The sequence below is a fragment of the Bombus bifarius genome, unplaced genomic scaffold (assembly GCF_011952205.1).
Source record: "Bombus bifarius isolate JDL3187 unplaced genomic scaffold, Bbif_JDL3187 scf7180000007996, whole genome shotgun sequence".
Lineage (NCBI taxonomy): Eukaryota > Metazoa > Arthropoda > Insecta > Hymenoptera > Apidae > Bombus > Bombus bifarius.
The window spans coordinates 486,987-509,911 of NW_022884376.1; the positions used below are offsets into that span (position 1 = coordinate 486,987).

A 22,925-nucleotide genomic window follows, 5' to 3' on the forward strand; every position below is an offset into this window, starting at 1 on the left:
TATGTTCGTTCAAATTATGTTTATGGATTTTCTTCGCGATTGAAATTGCAATTATTTGCGTTTGAGTATTTCCTCCTAATTAGCTACCGCCTAATTAAATATCACCTTCTAATATCGTTTCTTGGTAGTGCAATTAAATTTCTTTTTTTTTTTCTTTTTTCCTCCACTGCGATTAACGTCATAAATCATTGCCAACGGTTTATTGTTGATTTTTGTCACGACGCTTGTCACGACGCTTGTCACGACGACAGAGATTGAACGGTTTCGCTACATCGTACGTAGGATAAGGACACGCAAGATCTACACAGGACGTAGGTGACTCGCGTATGCAATGTTACGAGCCTACGCTCGTTAAAACTGCACTTCTACTTTCCCATAAAAGAAAACCTCTCGTGGGAAAAAGGAGAACGAGTCGCGATTGATACGGTTGGCACAGATGCGTTTCCAGATGGAAATTCCTCGTCGAACGACAACGATCTGTAAACGTTTCGCGTTACTCGAATATTCGGTCTTGTAGGGAAAAGAATTTGATGGATACCTGCTACCTACATAGCAGACGATTGCTTAACGGATGCTAACAGCTATGTGCGTACGTATTCTTCAGAGAAATTTCAGGACCCGAGAATGTATGCTTTTTAACGTTTTTAAAGTTTCTAATTTCTTTGACATTTTTGTAACGTAATATAACCGTAATACAGTCAACATACCTGTATAAAAGCGTATGTGACACGTAAGCTCAAACATAAATGTATTTTAAATTTCTGATCAGATTCGTCGGATCAGATCGTTACATTTAACGAATTTACGGTCGAAAACAGATCGCATCTATGTCGCTACAACGAAACTCTTTCTAACCTTGTAATATAAGAAAGAAATTTCTCAACGTGTTGCTCGTGTATCCGGCGGAATAAAACTCGTTCGCCGGCAGTTTCATTCAGAAAGAATAAAAAGACACCGATATTTATGCCCCTCAAATAATTCACGCGAATATACGATACGGTAACCAGAACGTCTGACGCCCACAAATTCTCGAGCGAGAAACGCGCTTTAAAAGTATCTACGTAGCTCCCAAAATACATACTCGGTGCGTTTGCCGCGTCGACCATCTCACCGTGTCGCGAGAAATGCCATAAAAGCATCTGAAAATGTAGCATAAATAGCGACGGACGTTAACTAATATAACGTGGTGAAATCGAAAAAGAGACAATCTTGGGTGTAGAAGATTCGAAGAACGCAGTATTTGGATACTCGCCGCGTAGTAAGATGATTTACGACGACTTACGATGCCATAGAGAGATAAATTTGATAGAAGTTTGACAGCGATTTAGCACGGCTAAATCTAGTCGAACGTGTTGCTCCTTTTAAATTCGTCGAACGAGTGTCCTATTTGTTAAAAATACGACGATATGTAAGAACCCGAATTGATCCAGTCTGCGAATATGTGCGTGTGTACTTTGGATGCAGCCAAGTAAGGTGTATTTACGAGATCTCCGGTGTGGCTCACGAGCGTAACCGAAGGAGGCAGCGTTAATATTTACTTTCATACGCGGCCTCCACTTGCGTCAGTTCATTGCCGACTGTATCATGTTCACTGTCCAACTGAGAGGCTGCTCGTGAATCGATACCGTGTGTCTAGATGTGTCGTTGATTATCTTTTCACCGAAGAAGAACGATAATCGTCATTGAGAAGACATCCGTTATTTCCTCCCACGCTTACGACTTCGTCTCTCGACATGAATGGATCCGTATGCGTAATGCGTATGCAAAGGAGACTTTGGTCGATTCCACTCGTCGAGTACTCTTACAGCCTTTGTACTCTCTAAATAAGGTCCATGGAATCGACACAGCGGATCTTCTGTATTCTTAATACGAGTAGATACGTACACGCGTAGTTGACATTTGTGACGAAACAGTGAAAGAACTATACTCGCTGCGTTCAATCAATTTCAAATCGAACTCGTTTTTCGGACAGAATCCTGCAAAAAACGATATTAAGTATCGCTAACGTCGGTGACGATATGCTGTAAAACATCGTGAAACGTCGAAGCCATGATCTTAACGCTAATGAAACGGAAACGATCGTGAAGATTTATCGAGTTTCGAGCTGTGACCGACGAGAATTTTCTTGATCCGTGGCGGATTTATCGATGGTTAATTGGTCGTTGAATCATCGATTCGTCGCGTGGACGAGTGTCGCGAAATTGCCTAGGCTGTACGAACCGATCGCTCTGTGCTCGAGGGATAGCTGTTCGCGTGTCCAACGATCTTCGGTAGGATCGACGAGTTTAGCGTCGATCGCTACGAATCAATTGTTCGCTTTCACGGAGTTTGGATAAACGGTTTATCGAACCGTGAATAAAGTGGCCGTTTCATTCTCTCGTGGTTTACGACGTTCGGATAAAAGTTAGGCTCGCGATTACAACTTGTAAGTTATTGGACAGGAAAATCGTGCGTCGTGGATTTCGGAGGATATCGAAATTTCAAAAAATCGACGTTGAAAGTTCGAAGCACGAGGTCATTTCTTACCGCTTGTAAACAGAAGAGGAGGAAAGATATCTCGAATAAAGATAAGAATCACAGGCGATTGCTCGAGTGCGTTAATAAAACACGTTAGAAGAATGTTGTTCGAAACGCAACGAGATACAGTGATTTCGTCGTCTTCGTGGAAGATGTAACAAAGGACGAGAAGCAAGCGGAAAGCGATGCGACCGTGTCTGGAATAGCGGATTTGAGGCTTCTTCGATCCGCTAGATTTATTCGTGGATGATCTAATAATTGCTCAAGGTCGAGTCTGCTTGCACAGTTGCTGGCTAACTGGTAACCAGAGTGCGTCAGCAATATGAGAATCCGATACGTGCCACAGGATATTGGAAATTGTTACAAGCGTACGTTCTATCCTATCTTCTTTTTTTCTATGCTCCTATCTAGTCCACGCTTTTTCCCTAGATAATATAGCTTGATGGAGGAAATTACAGGCGGATCGCGCGATAAAATATCTATATGCGTTGTAGAAACAATTTTGTGATACGAAATTTATATACGGAAAGTAGTCGAGAGATAGGTGATTTCTTATACCTACTTTCCTTATGAAAGTAAGCAAAATGTTGCTTCGAGTTTCTTAACCTACGTTCTTTCGTTTCTCAGCAAGATTTATCCGTTGTTCCCGATTTATTAATCGTCCCGTCGACTCGACCGTATCCTGTGCTTGTCGCTGCTTCGATCTTTAATTGCAGTTGCGATTCTTGGATATCTTTTTCCTTGCTAAGTAACTTAATTATCGCTTAATGGATTCGTACGATTCGTTACCAATTACGGATGTCAGACGCAGGACGCGATTTAAATTAAACGCGTTCCGATATAGTGTAAAACCTTCTACCGAGTTTGGAGCAATTTCGAGCGCAAATTCCGATACTTGTCGAGAGTTTTATCGAGCTGTGTCTCTGCAAATGTTTCCACGATATTGTTTACGGGCCTGTGAACGCGAATCGTGAATAGTCGAAATCGCGTTGTCGCGCGAATTAATGGAAAAACAATGGAGCAAGGATTTCGATTTCTCATTGGCTGTTGCTCGTTGACACGAACGTAGGAGCCAGGTATTGTTAAATATAAACCTAACCGTCGAACACGGTAGGAAAGCAGACCGAGTATTTCAAAAAATGACAGTGCGAAATCTTTCGGATTATTTTCACCCGAAAAACGTAATATTACATATAATGGCTCGCGAATAAAATTATCATCAGTCGGCTGAAATTTTTACCGATTTATCGCTCTTCTCGTTCTTTCGTGTTTTTATTCCGCGACGTTTCGTCTGTCGCGACGTTTGGTAAAAATACGAATTTCATTCGTGCTCCGCGTTTATAATCGATATCGTTTACGCTCGAATCTTTCCTATTCCTTTCAACTTCGCATAAACGACAAAATATTTATTTATTTCTACTACTGTCTCTACAAAAAGTCACGCCATCGATTTCTCGGAAAAATTCCACTTTATTCGAAAAAAAAAAAAGACCGCCGCGTTTCCACTCCTGAAATATCTTTTAGCGCATCGTGCTACGAAGAGCTAAGAGAAGCTGGAGAGAAGAAGACGAGGAAAGGATGGTAAACATGCCAGGTCGAAGCGCGTCTGAAGTCCGAAGCATCGAAAGAGGCACTTGTGGCACAAAGTACGAATATTACGGCGATAGAATCTCTCGCAGAGCAATTTAATCGATTCATTGACTGGCCAGGTCCTTTTGCTTCTCCTTTCGAGCGCGCCTCTTGTCTTCTAATTATACCATCGCTTTACTAGCTGACCGTGAACAGGTAGGACCGTATTGTACCTGCTCCGCTGCTAAGAAACGAGACAAGAGACAGGGAAGGTAAGGGAGAAGAGAAAGGAAAAGAGAGTCTGAAGGAGAGAAGAGGAAACGAGGTAAACCGTTGGGTAGAAAGCCCTAGAAATTCGTTTCCATTCTCGAGGGGAATTAAGACAGGACAAACGTCGACATCGAATTATCCTCGACGCTCGGACTTTTTATCAGCTGTCCTCCGTTTCACGCAATAATAACGCTAATTGAATCGATCCTATTCCACTCTCCCCGTATCCACCGTTGCCCGTTTCTCCGTTTCTGCCTGCATATTTCTACCCGGAAATTCAGAAGCATCTGTCTCTAGTATGAATCCTAGTATGTACACGATCGAAATTAAGATTACTCGTTGTGGTAGTAGGTGCCGATCGGTTAGAGGAACGGAATTTTCACGTTAGATACTTTTTTCGTTATTATACTTCCCTCGTTAGGTTGTCGCACATCGTCTAACGTTACGGTGGAATTTATTCGTTATGTCGTTGTATCTCCTTAACGTTAACTATCAGTTGCTGGAATGCTGGTGTTTAGTAAAACGTAATTGTTTAACAGAGTTATATTATTCAACACGAACACTGTCACAGTTCGAAGCATGGTTGTCTTAACCTCGATTTTTAATAGCAAGCGGTAATAGCAAGCGGTGATATTTTATCAAAGAAACTTTAATTGCTGGCAAGACTGCTTCACCGATTTCATCTCGGTGGCCATAACGTGACCTTAATAATTCGATGTAACGATGTTACATTAACTAATTGAATTAAAATGAACGTGATATTGTACGTGGTATTATTCGCTTTACATCGAAAGAAATAGAGAAATGAGAGTGTACATGAATTTTCGCCAACGCGTATAAATTCCTCGATACAGTTCCTTGACATTTCGACGCGAATCTCTGGCTTTCACGAGCAATTCGAAACACGTGCTTCGCTTCCCGTTGTAGTAGATATCCTATGCAAGGCACGTCCGTACAATCGTTCGATAATAACACGATTGCTCCGGTCAGATCGGAGCGAAAAGACGGTCGAACGAACGCGGCTTAAAATTCCATGATAGGCTGCGCGAATAATTTCTTTGCGATTCGCTTCCGCTGAAACGAATTTCACTGGATCAGACACCTTCTTCGACGTGTCGTGAAATATCAAGTACGAATCATTTTACGACCAGATTCGATCGCCTCGAATTTTACGTGTGTTTTATTACGTGGAAAGCGCTTTCAACGCGAACAATTCGTCTATCGTTGGTTATTTTTAGTCAAAGAAGTTGGCATCGTTAAAACTTACGATACGTCGGACTTACGATAAGAAATGGAAAAATGTAATATAGAATATCCTACGAAGAAAAAAGCTCGTTCTTGTTGTTCTGTATACTTCTTTTTGTTTTTGTTTGGTAGTCAAAGACAGCGCCGTAATTGACTAAAAGAGGGTGAAGATTCTAATTGGTTAGAGCTAAGAGGTTAATTAAATTCTTACCGGTCGAGTCGAGGTTTCAATTAAAAATCGTCCCTGCGGGCCGACTGACAAAAGTCTTCCTGAAAGTTCGGGAAAGCGGTTTTCGCATGTACGATTTCTTTTATCACGCAGAGGAAATTAATTGGACGTGTGATCAATCATAACTAATAATCGGAAGTCTCCAAAGGATGGAGCGTAATTGACGAGCTGCGATCGTAAATCTCGTCTAAATGGACGCTTCGCTTGAATTTATAGATCCTTGTTATCGTTAGTCCTTAGGGAAGAGACATAAGAATATTAATTCCTTATCCTGAAAGGATGTATAGCATATAACGAGCGACATTTCGATAATTTCCCTAATTAGGAACGAACTTGGTGCAAAGTTTGTCACGAAAATGTAGTTTCCCCTGTAAACCGAGATGCATACGAACACGTATGTTGCGAAGCTTTCGATTCGAAAGAGCGTTACTCGTCGCACGTCTGCTTATTAAAGGGAATTAATCCGATCAAATCGCCAAGTCTTGATCGAATTTCCCATTCTGCGAATTAACTGTGAAATGTTCCAGCGTTCTCGTCGATAATTTCTCTGTTCGATTATCAAACTGTGCAGTGATCGCGAACAAAATAAAAGTAGGTAATTTTAGACGAGTCGATTCGCGCGTAGTGAAGATAATCGTGAGAAAAAGTTGTTCAGATTCGTTTTATTAAATCAGATCTTCGACTGATTTAGGCATGGTGCTGCTTTCCGCCGATTCCATCTCTTCTTTCTTCTCTTTTCGCTATTCTTCCGTCTACCATAGTATTTCCGTGAATATAAAATTGGAACGGTATTATTAACAACAGTTTCGATACGAACAGCCACGAAATCAAATACAATGCATTCGAGTCTAATATCGAGTACAATATCGAGACGAAAAATATTTTCTCAGCTTGATATTGCGACGCAACGGAATTTAACGAGCCGTGTTATTTTTTAATTGCAACGATCGATCCGATTTCAAAGGAGACTTTCGGAAAAGCAAAGTATCGTATCCGAACGATCAAGCGTTTTCCCGAGCATTCGTACGATGTTGCCATATCAGATTTTACACTTTCTCGGTTCTCGACGAATCTTGGGTATTATAACCGCAGTTGTAATATCGCAACTCCGGTATCTCTGTCACGAATACTATTGCGATAGAACGGGGTTGAAACGAAAATTAAATCTCGCGTAGCAGTACCTATGCGTGGTTTGCTGCGAGCTGGTCAGAGAGAAAGTACATACGTAACTGAGAATGGATAAATCGATATGATTTTTACGTTTCATTGCTGCTAACCCCGTGACTCGCCGTTTGCAAAATCTTCTTTGCTTAGAAGTTGATTCTGAGTTAACTTTCGTATCTTCTGTTATAGAAACACGTTAAATTTACAATTATAAATAATTATAAATAATTCTTATATTCGATTAGATCGCAACGTCGAAGAAACGAATAAATAGCGTATCTCCGTGGCAAGTTTAGAGAGTGAGACATCGAATAGCAATGGAAAAGAGAAATTGAGTTGGCGAGTTTTATATCGTATGGACGAATATCCGAGAAACTTTGATACTCTGAAAATCCTTGCTATTAAAACGGATCGACTGCACGTGCGAAGTTTCTCATGTTGCATTGGTTGGCGCACCGGGAAGAGATTATCAGAACGGATCTCACGCAGTGCGCTTAATCAGGTCGCAATTAATCCGGTTGCTTCCCCGTTGAGTACAGTTAGACAAAAATGTGGACGCGACGAGTGTCCTGGCGTTCGCGAGGAACTCTGGCCGCCGCTGCAGCGTCGCGAAACGCTGCGAGAATTGGAGCGTGCAGCGTGAATCTGTTCGGGTTGTGTCCATTAACGTGGTGCGTCGCACCGTGAAAAAGCCACGCGAGGAACGGTCCCGTGTAACCGAACCCATCGTATTCCGCTTCCTCCGAGTCATCGTTCGTTGATGAACGTCGTTAACTTATACGTATCTTGTTTTCTTTTTCAGGTGAGTCTAAAGGAAAGTCCATACCTAAGAGTAGTCGACATGATTCTCGGAAAAGACGAGGTGAGTCGTAAGCGAGTCGTGAGCGAGTCGAAGCTGAACGATATATTTCAATTTTGTTAAATCGAGTTCGATAAACTCACGACCTACCGTAAGTTTATCAAACGTTAGACTTTCAGAGCGGCCGTTAAAACACTGGACGCGTTTAATCCGGTAAAAATATTCCGTTTAACGCGGAATGGTGCAGCGCGATCGCTCTTAGCTATATAAGGAGAACGATCGATAATTACGTTTTTCTTGCTCGGCGGTTAATGTAAATCTCGACGATCCTTCGGCGTCGAGAAACGCTGAAAATTCGAAAGTTGGCCGACGCTTGACTAAAATTGACAAGTATCTATAAATATACTTTGAAAGCGTTAGCAGCCACCGTTGTTATATTCGTGTAACTGCTTCGGCTCTGTCGTCGCGAGTGTAACGCGTTGGACGTTAGATGGTCGCGTCGTTGTTTCGTAAGATCGAAACCGTTATCGCCTCGTTGTCAGCGACGTTTCGTCGTCACTGTGCTTATTTGGATTCTCGAAAAGCGCCGGAAAACCTACGCCAAGGGGATAGAGACTCGACGATCGAGTCGAAGAACAATAAGGCTCGTTGAGCAAGGTGACGGTAATTTAACGCGTACAATAGGCCATACAAACTAACTGGAAAGAAATTGCGCTTTGTGTACGATTGATAGCGTTGCGAAGCGTCCCTCGGATCGTAGTCGCCAAATTAATCGCTTATTTTCGAGCAAAGTCGAAGAAATATCCTTTTTTTGGGGAGGCGGGGAAGAATTTTCTTCTTTTAACCGCATTTAATTACATACCCGACAACCACAACCTTGAATAAACCTTCGAAGATATTTTCTTGTACAAACCCTATGCAAAACGTGCGTCGCGAAACAATAACCCGACGCACGATTCGTGCCGACGATCATCTTATTAATAGGTATTGTTAGGTGCGCGTTGCCTTGGCAGAAAGAAATTAACCGCAAGGTTGCGAACGCTGGAATGCCGTAGGCGCGAACCGAACAACAGGATTAACTAATTACACGAACAATTAAGCTAATTGGATTGAAAAGGCTGACACGAACGTCTCCGCCCTGAATGTCTTCGTCTCTTGTTTCTTGTTTAACGAATTCCAGTGTTCCTTCCTTTCGCTTCGTTCGTTTTTCTTCGCAACACTTTTTTATCCTATTACGTAGAGCGTCTAAAAATTCATTGCTGTCAATGACATTTACGTATCGTTCGATCGTTCACTCAGGAAAATATCTCTCAAATAATGCGTCCGGTATTCGAGATAATTATTTATACGAACGAGTATCGAATTTATTTGTTACATAAGACTATTTATACCAAAAACGCTATTCCAATTCTACGCTGCTCTTCGGCTGTCGCCGTATATCCGAATATCGTCTACCTGAAAATTGAGTTTTAAAGAGCGAACTGGTAGCCGAAACACGATTTTTTGCTTTCGTACCGTTTCCAGGTAGCACGCCGTAAAAGTTTAATTATTCGCGGCGAGATTTTAAATAAGATTTCTTTTTCTCATGGCTAATGCTTTTTTTTTCATTCTGACTGGCTAGAATTCTCGCGTTGATGAGATTATAAATGTCGTACCAGCGTCGTTCGCCGACAGTCCTCCGTTGATGGAAACGAAGAGCAATACGAATGAAAGTTTTACGAGAAGGTCGAAAATTGGGATTATCTCTTTAGTCGGAGAAAATAGGTATCGCTGAGTGAAAAGTACGTATACAGAGGACGATTCGGTTCTGGTTAACTAGAGTTAGACGACGTCAAACTGTCTGCAAGCGGCTTGTTGAACGAAAAAGCTGAACGAGTAAAGTCGTAGAAAATGACGGCTCGTTGTTGCGATTAAAACGAGAGAATGTGATTTATCGGTGGAACACGCGATATTTGCGCGGTTTTACTTATCTCCGTACTAAAATTTGTAGGAATTAACGTACGTCGAATGACCGAACGAAATCATACGTAGAATAGAAAATTAAACGTCATTGAAGTATCTTATACGAGTTATTTCACGATTCAAAAATCAATCGATCGATCTTTTTTTTGTCGCGTCTCATAAAAAAGTAGTAGTTTTTTAGAAACTGTAGCAATTTGAGTAACGATAGCCAGTATTATGTAGAGGATTGTACTGTATTATAAGGGATAACAAAATTATTAGCGTTAACGCGAATAATAAACGCGAAATTATAAAATTGCAATTTCTTGCAGTTGAATAAAAATACGAAGTTGAATCGAACGACTTACGTACATACGCATATAGAAAACTACAAGTTTAACTACAGTCGCAGTTGCAAGAGTACAGAAAATAACGTTACCGTTAGTTATCGCTACGGTCGGTACATCGAAACGTATTTTTCCGCTATTACCGACGCTCGGTCAATTAGTATGGCTTCTTTACGCACGACGCCCTTTGATCGACTCTCTGGCTTGGTATCATTTTTCAAACAGCAGTACTCGGAAATAATAATCTCGATTACTGGAACTCATCACGAGGGGCTGATCGCGCTCGGATCCCATTATATATATATATATCGATAAATAAATTCTACTTATCGATAAAATATCTATCCTACGTTGTACTATATAATAAAACGATTACATTTTTGATTAAATGATATTTCGTACGGATATTTTGAACAGATACACGTATCTCGTACGTACTAGAGATATCGTTAAAATGTTTTCAATATACAATCATCGATCCGTATTTCGATAAAAATGCAACAAAGATAGAGGATAAATTTATTTGATCGATTTTAGTAGGGAATCGAAGGTCGAAGCCAGTATCAACACCACGGACACGATTCGTACGTAACTCGCGCACGCTTATGTATGTATGTGCCGAGAAGCGCACGAACGACCATTAATGGTCACACACCCCCTACAAGGTGGAGTAGAAGATCATGGTCGATCGTATAAGGCGTTCCATTCGTCGGATCGTTGACCGTGCAAGGTGATACCGTATTGTTCACCTACGGTCCTCTCTTCTTGCGCAAGCAAATCAATTTCCACCGAAAGACTACTTAACCTCTTTTACTCCTGTCCGTAAAACGTCGCCTCTTCTACATTCCACGTTCTACGGCCACACGATGCTTTCTAATGCGTCAAAGGTATCGCGTGACTTTCGTGGAAAGTCATTTTCCGCCGCGTAGATGGCGATTTCGTTGCTAATTAAAGACGTGCCTTTACGCTATGATCCCAGACGAGCTCGTCGTAACTTTTATCGTAATTTACGTCTTGGTTCGTTAACTTTGTATCGAGTGGACGTAGTACGGTAAAAGTTATCTCTAGTTTCGATAAGCTCGTAGACTAACTTGTCTTATAAACTGCTAAAAAGAAGTTTAAATTCGGAATACGATACGAAGATCTCTTTCTTCTCGTGTCGTTGGCGTTCGTGTATTTTATTCGAATTCCTTTTATTTCGTATCAAGAGATAAGAGGGAGTTTAAAAAACGAAAATAATACAGCTTTCGAATAATCTTAATATTATTTTCATTTCGCTTCGCGTACGTTTTACATAGTACTCGCTGTACTTTTAAATATGGAAAGCGATCTCTCTTAATGTGCGAGTCGCTTCGTTACGACTGTATTGTACTCGTATCTTTATATGGGTGAATTTCATTTTCACTTTGTTCGATTAAACGTAGTCTCATCACGCGTTAAGCGTATATTTGCGCATTATCTTTTGCGATAATAATCTGTATTATTTTGCAAATGAATTCTTTCGAAATGCTACTTTCACCGTCAAAAGTTACGTGCTTGCGTAGCAACCGCGTTAATTCGTAACTTTACCAGATTCCAATCTGGCAATCGGTGTTAATAATTCGTATCGCGTTATCACGCTGCATAAAAACTATACAAAAGTCGTAGGATAAACCAGGATTAAACTAAAAATAATAAAGAACGGACAAATCCCTTGACCGAGAGTTAAATTTATCAAGGTGTAATTTCTGGAAAACGATTGCACCGCTATATCGGTTTAATTTCCTATCGTCGCGAATAAACGATTGGAAGGCAGATGGAGGGAAAAAGATCATTGCGCGAACCGTTGCCGCGCTGACGATTCAGCGGAGAATCGTGAATCATAGAAGACCGGAGTCTTCTTCTAGACGGATCTAATCCAGGTATCGATTTACGGACGTGATATCGAAGGTCTTTCGACGATACGAAAGTGGCAAGGGGATGCGAGAATCGCATTTCCAAGTTCGGTTCGTGCAAACCAGACAGAAAATTTTAATTTCTGTCTCGAGGCTACTCCGCCCGGTACCCGTTGCCACGTCGCTTTCACACCACTCGTGTCTCTCTCCCTTTCGAATTTCACTCCTTTCCCACGTCTGTTCGCCACGCGTTAGCCAACCATTCTTCGAATTTCAGTAAACGCGCTTTCTTCGAAGCTATTAGACGTTTTCGTCGCAGCTTTTCTCGTTACGATCGTTCTTGCTGAAATCGGAATAACGATTGCCCGTAATTCTCCGTTCTGTTCGAAGCTTCCAAAGTCGTTCGATCTACGATTCTAATTTACGTAAGTTATGGAATACTTTCACGATTTTGCGACTCGCTGAGAAACGTGGTAAAATTCCTGGTCGTTCGTTCTTACCTGTTAATTCGTTGTGACGTTGCAACTCGAGCAGCTCCGGTCGCATCGTAACTCGCCACTGTAGTCGTGCGTCTCCGTGGTCGTTGTTTAGTCACGTATACGTTCTCCGTGTTGCATCGTTTCGCCGGACTCTCTCTCCGCTTCTTTTCTTTCTCGTTCTTCCTCCGGCCGGATCGCCGATCCCGCGCCTCGTTTCCATCCATCCGCTGCTACACGCTACGTAGCGTTAAATTTCGACTGCCTCGTGTTCCACCGCAAAAAGCGATCGGTAACGGTTACACGTGTCTTAAATTACATAAACAGTTACGTTAGCGAAATTGTTGCACGCACGATACGTAAGTGCGACGACGTTTGTACGCCGCGCTGTGATAAAAACGCCTCCGCGTCGAAATCCGTCGGTATAACGAGCGAAAGGTATTTCTTTTTGATATCATCCGTTAAAACATCGTCTACTATCGAACTGATCCTCTTTTCGATCTGATCGAACTGATCGATAGAATTTTTTAGAACGCGAATGAGCAAACAATCCGGTAAATATAAATATCCGCTAAAAGAAAACGATAGTACGAAAGAGAAAAGAAAAATGGATAATGTCTATTGTCGATCTAGTAATTTCACGAGTATGTCGCGTTTTTCTTTCTTTTTTCCGTGATTATCGAAAGTAAATCGTCCGATCAAGTTCATCGAATCTTATTCGTCAATTCTGTACTGTGTGGTCTACGAGCCTGGCTCGGTATCGGTGTAACGGAGCAAGAATAAAATAACAGCAGACACATCGATATCCAAGAAATAAAAGGAGACGTAACAAACAAAAATATATAGGCATGTAACTTCGACGATCTTATAAAAAGCGTTCTATCTTCCCATTGATTGCACGACGGTCCATTCTTTTCTTCGTTATCTGTCCTCCGCTTCCAACGTACTCCGATGCCGCCGCCCTTCGTCTTTCGTAGACTTTTCTATTACTTGGAACGCTTCTACGCCCTCCCGTCCTCTTGTATCTTTCTTTCGTCTCGTTCTCTCTCGAATTCCTCGAGCTTTCGTCGAACTCTGCCGCGCTTCGTCTCTATTTCGTCGTTTTACTACTCCCTTCCTGTTCGCTTGCTTCGACACGAAGAATCGTTCGTTTGAAATTCATGTCCACCCTGTCGTTTGTACGGTCCGAGCACGAACAGTCGCGATACGATCTTGTTTTTCGTTGGAAAAAGGGACAGGGAAATCCTTGGTATAGGTCCAAAATAGGTACTTTAGGAATACTCTTTGAAGATGTTAGATTTTTCTTGCTGTGGCACGCGTGCACTTTTCGTTTATTCTCCGAAGATGACTTCAAATTCCTTCGAACTATCCACTATTTTGGATAATTTGATCGCGTTTAGCTGAATTTTGCGCTTCGTTTTATACTTTTCCATCGATCAGGATCACTCGCCTCGAACCGGAAAAGACGTTCGAAAGATATTTCTCTCCGTCCTCGTGTCGGACACTGACCCGATGGATCAGCGATTGATCGATACACGTACGAGTATTTCGAAATCGATGTTTCTCGAAAGACGAACGAGTTTGGACGCAAAGTCGAACGAAAAAGTATCGCTTGGAATGGAACAACAAAGTGGTTGCCGTTCTTATTCAGATGCCGTCGTCCCGATGCAAATGTTAGATGCAAATGGCTATGGGAAGGGAAGGGGGACGGAAGAGGTTCGCTCACGGGTACGGATCACGCTCCGTTATTTCCTGGCAGACACGAGTCGATTCGGCGACCCTGTGCACAGTGCACGGTGCACGCGCGTTCCTCTTAATCCACGAAACCGAACCACCGTGGTGAGCTGTTTTTAAACTGGCATGGCGACGCAACGCGTTCCTTGGTTCTGATGGCGGGGCGCGACGATTAGATATCGACGGATATACGTACATACGCCTCGAGTTGAGGGGTGTGTTGCACGTTCTTCCGGCGATCGGTCGCTCTCGCCGCACTTCGTTTCGTTTTTTACGATCTTTGTCGGAAAGATTCTTCAAACTTCAGCGGAAAATCTACCGATATTTTTGGAACAGCGGTATCTAAAAACGATAAATCGTCGCATCGATCCGATACATTTTCTCGTGAAAGGGGATGCACTATAGATAGTCTAAACGTATAGTCTACCGACTCCGCGAGAAGATAAAAAGCACTGTTTCCAATGATTAACGCGCGATTAATGAACGAATCGATCGATCGATAGGTTTAATAGCGAAAATAATGGCTTCGTAGCAGCGCCCTGATTGAGACTCCGCTAAGCTACAGCGAACAGTTATTTCCCTTCGAGAGCAGCTTACGAAATCTTACCACTTCGGATAGCTAAGCATTTTTCCCTCTCCGGTGTAATATATCGAACTGAAGAAAAAACATATAAAACAAATACGCGTCTATATAATTTACATTTAAAAATAAGTTGGGATAATTCACAGTGTCACGAGATAATCGTACGTATTAGCGACTGATCTACGCGTCGTATATTTTTAGCGCGTTTCTTATATTTTGAAATCGGATCGAATTTTAGCGGGATAATATTTCTACGAACATTATAGCTGTAATTTCGTTTATCGTTCTCTATTTATTAGCATCTGAGTCTGTTGGTAATCAGGCCGGAAAACGAAGAACCATACGTATACGTAGTTCTGGAGTATATTTGCGTGACGTGCCTCTTAAAAAGCCCTTCTGTCGGAGGTCTGCGTAATTTTTTCGTTACCATTAACTCGAGAAGGAATCTAGACTCGATTTACGGGTGCCTTTCAGGCAGAAATTCAAGGTATTTCGGTATCCTGTATCGCTTGTGCCGGAAATAAAGGAGTATTCTTAGCGGCGCAGTCGTGAATATGTACCGCAGCTTCCGGTACACACGTTCGGTTCATTTGTTTCTTTTAATAACGAGATTTCAACGTGGAAAGAATCACAAAACGCGAATAGCCACAAATGACTCGAGCCACGTCGCATACGAATTAGTCGAAACCTTAACACGAACGTTCGTTCGATCGTAAATATCCACTGGCTTTTGTTTTCTTTAACTCGATACACCACGTGCGCACGTTTTCACAGAAAATTCGTTATTTTCCACCGTTTATGAGAAAGAGAATGAGACATGTTTTCGGTATGCTGGGAAATGGCAATAGTCGTGCGTTTATTTATATTTATTTGTCTAATATTTATTTGTCTCGTCTTATCGTTGAGATTTTGTCCGATGGACGATATCGAGTACGTTTGTCGATAAATTCAGTCGGTTCTTTAGCGAAATCGATTGTCCTTTTACCTGTTCGTTCGTAGACGTGGCTTCAGTTCTTCGCAGGTTTCTTTCTGTCAGTTTTCGTCTTTTCGCACTTTTCTCTCGGTCTCTTTTGTTCCGCCTCGAGAATCGCGAACCATTGCTCCTTTGATCCACAAAATGAAATAGGTGGTATGGTATCCAAGTGTTCGTAGTACGTATCCCACTTGTTCACGAAATACTCCGCCATGTCGCACTTGGGCCAGGGTTTCGCTTTACACGAAGGACCTTTCACAGATAATTAGCTTTCGACGGCGTTGGAATATAAGATTTACGAAATTAGCGTGTATTTCAGAATTCTATAAAATACGCGATAGGTAATATACCGGCACGCGTAGAAAGGAGTTGCTTGGTTGATCGGTTTAAGGAAACTGGATTCGTTTAAGAATGTACGTATATACGAAGGAATCGCGGCTGAACATTATCACGATGAAATTCATCTTCTGTATCGTCTGAATCATCTGGTGCCCGGTTGTCTAACTTCGGTCCCCGTTAAAAAAACCGCAATTTAAAATAACGCGCCTCGTAATGGATTTACAATTTGTAATTTATAATTCGTACGATTTTATAATGGTTTTATAATTTTTCACTCGCCGCGAAATCACGATAACTATCGCTCCGAGTTTGCTCCGAGAAATACGCGCCATATAAAAGTTTCTTCGTCGTTATACAAATTAATTTCGGTTAAAAGTTTCTTTTCTTTCTTGTTTTCCTTTTGAGAAAATAAGTATATTTGCTTATCGTAAATTATTTACCACCGCAGGGAGTACGCGGACAATCGTGTTGTAGCCCGTTTCGATGGTAACAATCGCAATCTATGTAAACTACTCCTGCATACAGTTCCCGAGATTTAATTTTTTTCAAACGGATCTTCGTCGGTTTTTCCAACAATTTCTTCGACTTCGAATCTCCATTTTTTGACCGTGGGTTTGCGCGCTGAACTTGCCGAGACTTTTCAACGTTCTCTGCCTAGAAAACATCTCGTACTTAGTCCTTTGTCGCATTAAACTCCGCTGTTCGTTATGATTTCTCGTTCGAATGTTACAAGTTTACGATTAAACAAGTAGATTCGCTTAACTAAATGTTCGTTTAATTGGCTATTGCGTAAAAGTTTGAAAATGGGATTCTGGTAATTTCTCAGCCATAAATTCAAATTAGCAGTTCGACGTCGGTATGCTGCCGCGTGCGTGTAGTCTCACCTGCCGCACAATTTTGCAAGGTAAATATGTAAATGGAAAACGCGGCAACGCTTGGAAAAACAAAAAACGTCGTTTCACGTCTGCCATCGGCAACGCTTGAAAAAACGCAAGACGTCGATTCACGCCACCCGACGTCCTCGGCTGTGTTATGTATGGATAATGAATTTCGTAATACTCGTTCGAACGTCGCGTATATCGTAAGGTACGGAATAAACGATTTTATTTTCAACCTTGCTGTAACGAATAAGACGAATAATATCTCGTATATTCGACGCTAAGTATTTCCGAACCTCTTAAATCCATCCAAATTCTCGACATTCCTTGAAAATCTATTAGGTCGGCTATCTACGTTACAGTATCTACGCTATAGAGAATGTCCATCTTAATAAGTATGCATTACACAATTTTTCATTAGAAACAATTTTATTAAACGAGTTGCACCGTAAATTACAATTTCACTTGCAAAGCGACTACGTTTTTTCAACGGTTACTGACACTTGTATATCGCACAGACTCGACCAGGACGTGCCCGAACATGTTTTAGGGAAAAATAAAGAAAAGGAATACGAGTCGACCCTGGTTATTCCCTTAAGTTCATCGAAGGCCGACGAAATAAAACCAACCTGTGTGGTTTCGCTGGTTCGTGGTTAGTTGGGACATGCATCGGTTCGTTGCAAACATTGCATTTCTTTCTTTTTTAATTCGAGCACGACGTTTGGAACGGGCAAAGTGCACTGATCCTGAAGACCGTTCCTCTTTGAACGACACGCTTCGTAGCGAATCAATATATTCGGAGGCATATATTCCCTATACCGAGTCAGCAATTCCTCTGACGTAATTCGAGGAACACCCTTCGGCTTTGTACAATCCTCTGCATCGCTTCTAGATACTTCATCCCTCGTTTTGTCCACAACTGTACACGGTACCAAAAGATATTTCTGCGTTTTAACGTCGGTAGAGTCGGTCTGCGATTCTGGATGTTGCTGAAGCGTGCTCGAACACGATTTTGATCTGTCCGTAGGCTCGTGCCTACGACCAGAAGCGACAGCGTTGGTACGAGGTTTTCGACAATTTGGCTCGAACGAATTCGAACACGACTTAGGTCTGGGTGTTGGCTGACAGCAATAAGCAGGACAAACTCGTCTTCTCGGCTCCCGTTTCGAGGTATTTGGTTTATCGACGTCAAAGGAATCGAGGCCGTTTCTACGTTTCACTGCCGGCAAATCGCGCTTAATATCGGTGACGTGCTTTTCTTTCGGTTGCTTCGTGCTTGGACAAGTAGCTGCGTAATTCGATGGCGAACATTGGAATTTTAAATCAGGTTCTTCGAAGCCTTTGATCCGAGGACGATCTTCTTCGTCGATAGTATCGGCTGATCGTTGGATTATTCTAGCAGTCGGTCCTTCCTCGCAAGCCTTAGATTCCATGTAACCGTAATAATCTTCGGCCCGTGGAAAAGTGATCATTCGTGTTTCCGGTCCACGCTCGTCGATCTTCGTTTCGAGAATACCGTGCGAACACGGTGCCGATTTCTCTGGTGGGCAGATAAAACCCACAGCCGTGGGCCGCTCGCTATCTCGAGGGACGCGCGTCTCGAAACACCTTTTCGCTCCAACGTCCCTGTCGTTTTTCAAGCATTTGGTGATCCTAGCTGTCGCCTGTTTCTTAGACGCGGTACAACCGAAGAACGTCACAGGTGCGTCCCGCTCTTCCACGTTACAACGGGTGTCTGCCTCTTCGATCGTTGGGCCGTACGCGACTTTGGAATACGGTTTGTCCGGATGTTTGTCGCCTTTTTCGATGTGTAACGTCGTTATCTTATCCGAGCCATTCGCGGACCGATTTTCTGTGGGAACCAAGACGGCTCTAGCGACCGGTCCCTCTGAACATTCGCGGGATTCCAGGCAAAAGGTCATAGGACGTTTCGCTATTGGACACGATTCGTTAGACTTCGTTGAATCTTCTCGAGGGTAAGACGCGATCCTGGAAGAGAAGTTGGTTTACTCGAAGCGAACGAAGGTGTAGAACAAGTTTCGAGTTTAATTTTCCTTTTGCCAAAGTTGCAACGATATAGGAAATTACGTTACTCGAGTTGGCTTCTCTAAAAATGTATCTATTTTTGAGATAGTTGTTCTTCGCAGACGTTCTAGTAAAGATTATGGTAATCAATTCGTTGGTGGAGAATCGTGGGTGGTAATTAATTACAGCTCATACTACGTTACGCCCTTCCTACCTGGCCGATGGTCCAAATTTTGTCGCTTTCGTCTCGACGAGCAAATTTATCTTCTGGTTGGCTGTACACCGATCCCCGGGAATTTGGACAATATGCGCCACAGGTTGATCACCTTCGAAACGACACTCCAGCAACGTAGATCCCGGTGGATAGCGCGGACAGCAGGTGGGTAGCGTGATTGCTGGATGTTGTTGAACGTCACGACGCTGTAGGAATCGAATTACATACAGCTCGTATCGTCCACTTGTCGTTGCCTCTTTCTTTTTTTCTGGTTGACTTTCGCGAACCATCTTCCACGTTTTTGTCCCAGCCGAGTTACGCTCTCTAAATAGCTCGCGCCAAGCTATTTTCGTACGCGATTTGATAGTTTTCGGCGAATGAACGCGTTGTACGTTTTAGGGAACAAACGAGTTAGAATCTTACGCATAATCGGATTGTTTTGACTCGATTGTTACAACGATATAGTCATATTCGTTCGATTCTCCAACCTTTCACCTTTTTACGACTATAAAAGTAACGAAACCCGTACTGCGCGAGTTGCGCTAAAATTTCACTACGGATTTCGCATCATACGTCCGTTAAGTATCGATGATTTTTTAAAAAAATTGATTTACTATAGATTTATCATACCGATTCTTCCGCCTTTATTTGGTGTTGTTGGATTATAGGTAACGCGTAATATAATTTCGCTTATGTACTTTCGAAATAGAAAGAGTACATGGTTTACTTACGCTTCCTCGCTCTTTCCCGTTGTATGATTTGTAATTTTTAGGATTGCATGGGAAATTTAAAAATAAATTACGATTCGCAATCACGCTTACTTCGCAGAGAAAAGATCGGAAAGAAGCTAACGGTTAATAACGTTTGTCATTTGCATGAAATTGCGTTCAATGTACACAAATAAACGATTATAAGTTCAATAATTATAAATTACCTTATAAAGAATCTTTCGTTCGAAGAAGAACGTAAAAAATGGAATATACGTTGAGTGCTGAAATTTAAGTTAATTTAAACATAAAGTAAAGTTCACGCGGAATGGTTTTTTATCTAAATAATTTTTCTTTTTAATTCTTTTCTTTCCCTTTTAATACGGAAAACTTTATAGCGATTGTACTAATCGTGTTTCCTACATTTTGTATTCGAGGAGACTAATTACAAGAAAATACTTAGCGTCGAATATTTATAATTCCCTTAGCACCTATTGTTCGACCGTCTAATCGTTCAAGTAAACAGCTAGATATTAAGATTCGTAGGGTTATCTGTGAAACTCGAAGCGAAAGGTTAAAAATCGATCTAGACTCTTACTACCGTAACTCAAAATTCATCGTTACACGAACGAGATTGATTTTTGTTTTTGCACGAGTGAATTTCTTACCTCGGGAGAAACGGTTTGTAGTTGTTTTTCGATTTCGCTGCAAACGCCTACCAACTGAGAGTCGTCGGTGTTCTTGCTAAAAGGGTAGAGTTCGATATTAAAAAACATGTATTTCGTTTAAAGCATCGTGCGATTAACATCGCGTTGGCAAATAATTCGTTCGCGTAGATGCAAAGGGGTCATGTAATGAAAAATAATTTTCAAACGACAAAGAAGTATCTCTTATCGTTGTTATTACGATAGTGCTCGAAGGTACTGTCTTGCTGTTGACAAAAATTCACCGCTGCTTTAGAAACGTAAGTTTCTAAATCCTCTTTGTACGAAATAAATGTCTATGTCTATCTTTTAGATTTACCCCTCTGTACATTAACACGCAACTAAGAATCGGTCTGTGTATACAACGGCGGGCCGATGGCTCGATTCCAGAGCATCGATTTGCATTGCTTGCGAATTTCGCATTGCTCGTTGAACTAGTCAGCAGGATTGGCCGTTCATTGATTCAAATCCGAAATAAGCACGCTGGCGAATGTCCAGCCAGCGTATGCAAATCTCTCGGCCACTCCCCTATAAAAAGAAACTTGACGTTATGGTACAGCTGCACCCTTCTACCGCGCATCGTTCTCTCCTTCGTAATTCGAGCCCGTTGCACTTTTCTTTTTGTCAAATTGTATTTTTCGAGTGAACGCGCATTCGGATTCGTTAGAAGCGATCTAATCGCGTTCAAATACTATTCTAAATAAACGTCGCGCGTTGAACGAGTTACATACACGTGTACACGTGTCGCTATTAGTACAAAGAAATTTGTATTTACGATATACGTGTACATAGGTAATTTGAATTTCCTAGAATGTTTTGTTATACGTAATTTAAAAAAGAAAAACGTTTACGTTTTACAACAGTCTGTTAGAGTTATTAAGAAAATATTAATAATATTATTCCGTATAAGATGTAACAGAAGTAAAATGTCTCGCATTTTTTAATTACGTTCAGTTTTACTTATATTCTGTAATGTATCGGGGATATCAAATCCATCGAAGAGAGTCCATTCCAAATTGAAGAAAACGGAAATAGAAGATTGCATAAACCACGAATAGTGCGTTAACTTTCAGCGAGCGAAGTCGGTTACATCTGACCGGTTATAGCGACTGATACGTTGAAAATTTTCTATATCACTTTCACGGATTTAGAACGGAATACCAATGAATAAGCATTCATTTAGTTAGATAAACTTTACGTTTTATCTCTTACGATCAAGGTGAAAGTGATTCTATCTGATAGAATTAAAATAAACGTTATCTCGTTTAAAACGATCATTTGCGAAAATTTACGCAAACTGACTACGATTATGTATTTGGATGCTTACGTTTGAAGAATATTACTTTCTGGCACACGCATATTCTTTGCAGCAGCCGCCATAATTTTCTTGATTATGTATCCTCTTTATTGGTACGTCAATGAGACTCGAGTGCATACCTCGTACACTCATAAAAAACACGCATAATTTAAGAATTTTCAAAATGTATGTTTTCACAAAAATTTTAAAGCTTCCACATGTTTCTACCACCTGAAGCCTGATGCGTAGCAATTCTTTCTTCTGTTTCCGATTCTGCTATTCGTAGCGATTGAAAAATCGAGAATATATTCAAACGGAACACACTGTCTCCTAGTCGGTCATAACAAAATAATACATATATATTTCGAGAAGTAGTAATTTCTTATACTGTAAAACGCGTGACGTCTGTCTTTATATTTTCTCGTTAATTCTTATAATGCAGGATAATCCAAACATCTATTCGTTCGTGTTCGATTTTAAGAAATTTTGTTCCATATTACAACTATTTAAACGACATTTGTAATTAACGGCGTGTTAACGTTTCACAACATATGTATTTGTACACCTTCCACTTGTACATCTTGAATAAGTATAAACGCGTTGTAATAGAGTTTAAAGATAAATAAAGGTTTATTACAGATGTAAAATGTACAACGTGACTCCCGGTGTGCTTATGCAAATAATATAAATCATCGAGCCTTCACTGGTGGCGGTGTTCCCTTTCCAAGCCGGATAAAACGAGGATTGTAAAACGTTGGTGCGACATGCAGCTACATACAAAGTTAATCTAATTGAAAATATATGTCGTTTTATCGGATCGTAATTCCTTATCGGGTCTGCCGCAGTCGTGAAAAGATCCTGCAGCGTCGTGGTACCATAAATACCATGGCATACCGCGGTAAAATTAAACACGAGTATTCTTGTTCCAGTTACTAGTATTCGAATATGACCATAGCATTGGAAAACTTACGAAATTTAGACTACGATTCGATACTGTATCTTACAGCCTTAAAGAGAGAGAGAGAGAGAGAGAGAGAGGG

The 22,925-nt window shown here is 41.3% G+C and overlaps 2 protein-coding genes and 1 long non-coding RNA gene across 18 annotated transcripts in view; 1 reads left to right on the plus strand and 2 right to left on the minus strand.

The window, feature by feature from the left end:
- Positions 1–22,925, plus strand: part of LOC117205875 (probable Ras GTPase-activating protein) — a 253,178-nt gene that overhangs the window by 158,914 nt on the left and 71,339 nt on the right. The window contains exons 1-2 of one of the 16 annotated variants that reach the window (XM_033444682.1): positions 2,728–2,885; positions 7,797–7,856. The exons of 14 other annotated variants lie outside the window; for them this stretch is intronic. In XM_033444682.1, the coding sequence (XP_033300573.1) occupies positions 2,840–2,885; positions 7,797–7,856 (106 nt within the window). In that variant the 5' untranslated portion in view covers positions 2,728–2,839. Of the gene's footprint in view, positions 1–2,727; positions 2,886–7,796; positions 7,857–22,925 lie in introns of those variants that run through there. One more of the 16 variants, XM_033444671.1, reaches the window with a different exon arrangement.
- Positions 15,829–17,042, minus strand: LOC117205891. The gene is made up of 2 exons (XR_004487307.1): positions 16,501–17,042; positions 15,829–15,973 (listed from the first exon to the last, which is right to left on the minus strand). It is a non-coding gene; the product is annotated as an uncharacterized LOC117205891 (long non-coding RNA).
- On the minus strand, positions 17,592–20,672 carry LOC117205890. The gene is made up of 3 exons (XM_033444714.1): positions 20,553–20,672; positions 19,178–19,383; positions 17,592–18,927 (listed from the first exon to the last, which is right to left on the minus strand). Exons 1-3 carry the CDS (start codon positions 20,658–20,660, stop codon positions 17,592–17,594), a joined length of 1,650 nt encoding a protein of 549 aa, XP_033300605.1. The 5' UTR covers positions 20,661–20,672.

Excerpts from the sequence above, each read along its gene's own strand:
- LOC117205890 (XM_033444714.1), bottom strand. The coding sequence starts at position 20,660 with ATGTTTTTTAATATCGAACTCTACCCTTTTAGCAAGAACACCGACGAC. Across the intron at positions 19,384-20,552 it reads TACAAACCGTTTCTCCCGAG|CGTCGTGACGTTCAACAACA; the intron begins GTAAGAAATTCA and ends CGATTCCTACAG. Across the intron at positions 18,928-19,177 it reads AAATTTGGACCATCGGCCAG|GATCGCGTCTTACCCTCGAG; the intron begins GTAGGAAGGGCG and ends CTTCTCTTCCAG.